The sequence below is a fragment of the Corvus brachyrhynchos genome, unplaced genomic scaffold, assembly GCF_000691975.1.
Source record: "Corvus brachyrhynchos isolate BGI_N302 unplaced genomic scaffold, ASM69197v1 scaffold34, whole genome shotgun sequence".
In the NCBI taxonomy this organism is placed as follows: domain Eukaryota; kingdom Metazoa; phylum Chordata; class Aves; order Passeriformes; family Corvidae; genus Corvus; species Corvus brachyrhynchos.
In genome coordinates, this window is record NW_008238126.1 from 5347251 (window position 1) to 5353250 (window position 6000).

The 6000-nt window shown below is 39.4% G+C and overlaps 1 protein-coding gene across 2 annotated transcripts in view; it reads right to left on the minus strand.

Moving 5' to 3' along the window:
• SLC1A7 (solute carrier family 1 member 7) overlaps positions 1–6000 on the minus strand; it is a 52713-nt gene that overhangs the window by 30203 nt on the left and 16510 nt on the right. For both annotated transcript variants that reach the window (XM_017733475.1, XM_008633045.2), the window contains exon 3: positions 4176–4391. In XM_017733475.1, the coding sequence (XP_017588964.1) occupies positions 4176–4391 (216 nt within the window). The remainder of the gene's footprint in view (positions 1–4175; positions 4392–6000) is intronic.

Consider the following 6000-nt stretch of genomic DNA (forward strand, 5'->3'; position numbering starts at 1 on the left):
TTTTATCTCATAAGCCAAATTTCATTTCCCTTAGTGACAAATGCAGGTGGCATGATTTCAGTCGCAGCAGAATTTCCCCTTCTAAATCAAAGGTAACAGATGTAGTGGAAATATTAACTGCTAATGTCAAAAGTGTGGTCCTGGCTCACAAAACTAGTTTTGCAAATGTTTGTCCCCAAATTATAGGCATTTGCTATTCTCCTAGTCAGGTGCTTAGGCTACAAAATTAAACAAACCTAGTATTTTAAACTGAACACTACTCCTGTAAATATGTCCCTTCTGTCCTTTTGAATAAAGCACTCAAAATTTGAATTACTTAAAAAAAATGGTATCTTGCCTTTCTTAATTTCTTAACTCATAATAGGCTACTAAAATGTCAGTCTTATTTTTGGGGACAAAGTATTAAGTTAATTTCAGTAATTCCCACAGGAAGAAGGCGGCGAAGGTGTTCATTGATTCACTGCTCTTGCTGTTAAGGTATTCCAAAGCCACTTTCCTAGAACAAGAACCCTACCAGGTCTTGTATGAGCTGGGAATATGTTTCTGGCCCCACAGAATTTTCTGAACAACCCCCAATGAGGTAATTTCTTTTCCATGTGTTTTGGTTCTCTAGCTGTAAGAAAGAAAAATGATCCTTGCCTACCTCACAGAAGTATTGCACATCATGAGAATGAATCCATAAAAACTCATAAAGCACCAGGTGCTTAAAGACAACATTATCCTTAGCCTGAGGATTATATAGAGCTTTAAATGGAAGAAAATATACTTTCATAGGCCTTGCAGTGCTTGCAGCAGAAACCTTGAGTAAAATGAGGGCATCTTTGTACATTTCTCTCAATGCAGCAATAAAGTGGTGGCTAAAGAGAGAAGCATCTTCAGAACAGCATCTCCTGCACAGCTTCAGACTCACAGCTGCCTCCTGAACTTGTCCTTAGTTCAGATCCAATAGAGAGGGGTAGGTTATACAAAGGGAGGTTCCTGCACAGGAACCACCTGGTTAAATGGGCATCTTCCACAGGCAGCAGAACATTCTTGTCCCCAATCTCCTGGGGTTCTCTTTAGAAAGGAATTAATTCTTTCAAGTACTGCTGTTTAGAGTGGCAAAAAAAAAAAAAAAAAGGTTTGAACTGTGGATGCAATTTTTGAGGCATGAAATTCAGAATGTTGATGAGATTATGGATTTCCTGGCTGATGTGAGGTTTAGAGCCATTTCAGAATTATGCCGCACAGTGTCACTATTATCTTCTCATCAAGTCATTCCTGTTTGGGGTTTTTTGGTTGGTTGGTTGGTTTTTTCTACATAACAGACAAATATACAGGGGAAACACCATCTAAGAAATAATGCAAAATAATAATAATGGAGTTATTGATTAGCATTGCAAGTGTTTAGAATAACGACAAGGGTCTGCAATAGTTTTTGGTTTCATTTCTTGCTGATTCAGTATGTTCTTTAATTTCTAATTAACACCACTTCTAAAAGCAAAAACCTCACACAAAAATTCAAGACATTCAATTTCTAGCAACATCCTTCCTGTCAAAGATTCTAGACTTGACAATGTCATATATAACATCACAAGAAATAATAATGTTTTTCATCATTTCAAAGTGGCTTCAAATCTGGAATCAATGAGGCTGAATACATGTATCACCATGCCAAAATTTATGCTTTCAAAATAAACCTGACAATAATGTCACATATATCATCTCTCCACTTGTACATTTAGCATTCTTCATTTGCAGAATACCAGATGTTTCCTGTGTAAACTTCTGGGCACATATGCAATTGATAAATGGAGAGGAAATTAATGAATTGAGAAGATAAGCCAATCTGGGCCGTAAAAGATGGTCTCCAGCTGTGAATGGAAGTGATTTATCATTGAGCTAAAGGATCAGCTTTGCTAGCTCAAACCAGCGGGTACATCATTACATTTAATCCAGACTTCCACACAGATATTTAAGAGTCTTGCAACTGACTGCAGCAGAGCCAGAATTTCACCCATAGTGTTTGCCTAGGCTGAAAGCCCATTCCCCACAGTTTTGTTGTTATTATTTATTTATTTATTTAGTAAGTGCAGTTATTTCTGTAGCAGAGGAATAAAAACCATCAATTTGTGCTCTTGGGGTAGAAAGATTGCAGCTGTGCATGCTGCTTAGCACAGCAAAAGAAGACTGAGCTTTATTCTCTCTTTTTAACCTTTGGCAATGACAGGGGCTTGTTGATCTTGTCATTGTTGACACCTGCCCAAACCAGTGAAGAATGTAAGGTTTTGCAGACTAGAAGCACATGGCTGTTTGGAAACTTGAATACCTGAAATGTGCACACAAGCTATTATGACTTGCTCTGGTAAATATTTGTGGAAAGTGAAATTATAGAAGATACTTGCAGATGTTTAGTTCAGGACATGATTTTTTACCTGCAGTGAGGCTTAGTGGAATAAAGTGTTCCCAAACCTTACCATGACACCCCTGGTGTACAGGGAGTAGCCAGACAGAGGTGAAGAGATGAGATTGTAACTCAGATCTTGGCTTCCAGTCACACATTCTGTCATTTTATGCAAACACAATAGTACAGAACTGAATTTCGATTTTAAACCCCAATTTACTTTCCATCTGACTCATCTCCATGACAAGCTTACTCTGAGCCTCTAAAGGCACCTAGGCTTCTGTAAGAAAAGGGATGGGAACCTGTAGTGAGGGAGACCCTTCCCAGACAGAGCTGTAAGGTCAGTTTGGGTGTAACACTGCATCCCATGTCCCACTGTGCCTTTACTTGTCTAAGACTGAGGCCTTAGAAGCAGCTCAGCATGCTAGAAATGGTTTCCAAACCCTGCCACTATGAAGACAATCATTAAGGTCATATTTTTCTTAGATTCTCTTTTACTTCTTATTCTCTTTACTTCTTACTCTGTCATACTGAGGGATTCAAAGCTCCTGTAATTCACTCTTGGTGTAGGAATTACAGTCCTTTGTGCAGCAGGAACAGAATAATGTGACTTGACCTGATGTCACAAATGGATATGGGAATTCCACTGCACATCCATACATCATGGCAAAGTCACTGGGGAGATACAGATGAGTATCTTCCCAATGCACATGAAGACAGTGGTTTTGTGAAAAGCTACAAAAGAGAGTGTTCTCTGCTGCTGCTCCATGACTAAAATAATTTGGCCCATTCTCACAAACACATTGATGAAATACAAGTGACCTGGCTAAACACAACGTGGAGGAGAAAAAAAAGATTTTTTGTAAGCTTCTCCTCCCAGTTCCTTCTGATTTCAAGTCCAAATAAGTCTAATTGAAGTACTTTGTGTGCTGACATGCTGTCAGGGTCAGGAATTTGGGTTTTTGAAAGACAAACTGTGCAATGTTTTTGATTTCAGTAAGTTGAACTCCAAAGAGAATTCTTTGTGGTACAGATACACATTTGGCCTGAAAGCCCTTGCCTGGTGTAGTATGAGATCAGCAACTTGAGGAACTACCAAACAAAGGCAAAACTTGGTCTTTCTGCTTGAGCAAAATAAATCCGAGGCACAGAATAAGTTCAGTCAAGAAACTAATCCCACTAGCACCTGAAATGCTGGGACAGAGAGGGATTTCAGGCAAGGCTATCAAATTCCAGCAGTGCCCTAATGCTGCTCTAAAAGAACAGCTGTGTCTTTTGCCAAACAAAGTAAAACAAATACGGAAAAGCCATAAAGCAGAATAAAAAATACACAATATTGGTCTTTCTAACCATGTCCTTTATCTGCAAATTGGTATGAACAGTACTAACAGCACTTTTAAGAATTATTTTCTGAAGAATGTGTATTTCATCCCTTTATTTAAGGTTTTGCCTATTGCAACCATATACCCTTATTTAAATTAACATCACATTTTAATACTCCTTTGACCTTAATAATGGATTTGATGGTGAGGTCCACAGGCTACATGGAATTCTGTGGGATATAAAAGACCTGCTCCATTGTTGTTAGTTGGTGGCCATTCATTTAAATTTTACTAGAAACTGTCAGTATAAACATCCGATAACTTGAAAATCATCTTCTGAAATCTACTTTTTTCTCAATTTAAACACAACATATATCCTTAGATTCAGAACTTAGGCTCAGGCCACAGTTCCTCACACAGTTCTGTACAAAATGCTGCATTCAGAAAGCAGAAAGAATGAATGTCATTACCGGATTAAGTCCAGCAGTGCATCTGCAGAGCTCATGATGGGCTTTCCACCCTCCTCAGTGCTCTCCTTCTGTGCTGCTCCACCAGGGTGGATAATGGAGACCATAATTATTCCCACAATCACAGCTACAAACGTTGTCCACAGGTAGTAAGTGACAGTTATGATTCCCAAGCGACTGGAAGTCTTGGCATCCAGGGCTGCAAGCCCAGACATCAAGCTGGGGGAAGAAAACACAACACAAATTTTATCTTTTGCATTATGTTAAGGCAGCTGTAGGCCTAATTTCTGAATTACTCCAGTCTGCCTGCTTCTCTTACAGCTCGTTCTACATGTCAGTGTTTTTATAAGCTTGCCAGTAACACTAAAGCTATAGTCTCTGTGTCTGAAGAGGTGTTTTCCAATTGCCAGGTCAAATCCTGGTTACTGGAAGGAACTTGCAAGCTCAGGCTGCACATGTGGGGACTGAATCCTACTGAGTCTTCCCTGAAATTCCAGTGACAGTTTAACACAAGTTACACATGTGATGGCTCAGTTCACAGGAGCAGTGGCAATAGTTATTAAAACTCTGTGTATGAAACTCTACACATAATTTACAGAATAGTAGAATAATTCAGGTTTGAATGGGCCTCTGAAGAAAATCTAATCAACCCCCTCACCCCTTCTCATGTGAAATAGGGACACAATTTTGAAATTAAAAACATTAAGGGGCAATTTTGTCATATATTCCTTTCTTTACCTAAAAGAGTAACTTTTTTTCTTTTCTAAATCAATTTAAAGCACAATTTATTTTTGCTTTACCAGAGGGCACATTGGGAGCAGACTGTAATTCAGTGTGCTTCCAGTCTCAGTGAAAACAGTGGATGGGATGCAGAGGAAACACCTCCATGGGAAGTGTGGCTGCCCAGTTGGGAGCAAAGAACATGCTGTGATCACTTCAGCCTTTTCATAGAATCAGAGAATAATGGAGTAATACAATCATGGAATATGCTGAGTTGGAAGGGACCCATCAGGATCTTTCCTCTTCAGCTCCCTGTCCAGCACTGCCAGAGCATGAGCAGTGTCCATCCTCTTGCTTGTACAGTTTCCCAGTGCCAAGCCATACAACTCTCTACCATGAGATCTAGCTCCCACTGACCCTCTTTTACAGCCAAATAAGACAGGGCACTCTTTGGCTCCTGAAGTTGCTTCAGGCTGCTCTGACATAGACCCTGATGCAGTTTCCAAGCAACCCGAGTCTGATATTTGGCTTTCCCCTGACAGCAGTGTTGTTCAGGACTTTAAACTGAGATTTAACTTTGGATAATTCTCTGTGAACTCTCCAAAGCATGCATCTCAGGAAAAGTACCTGTTAAAATACCACATTTACTATTTGGTGTGTCCAGCTTTCTCATCAAAACAGACCTGTTTATCAGGCCTGTTCTCATAAACATTTTCGAAGCTGCACCTCCTTGAAAGAGATATCCTTAACCTCACTCTGCTGAGAGAGGTTGTCTAGAGCCAATGCTAAAGTGCAGCTTAACCTTTATAGTAGATTTAATGAAATCAAATGGGTGGATTTAGTGTTCAGGTTCCTGCTATCCACTAGATTAATTAAGAAAATGTATTGCTTTTCTGCATTGCCAATCTCTCATCTAGCAGGGTTTTGTTAACACTATAGGAGCAAGGCTGTACTGGAGTTTGGATAATTTAGAAAATGAGCATCTGAGTAACTCACTCATATAACCATTGTTCTTTGCTGTTATTTATCATTGGATTTGATAAAAATCCCACCTTTCTGTGTGTCTGCAAAGCACTGTGTACAAACACAGCACTGCATTTTGAAAATA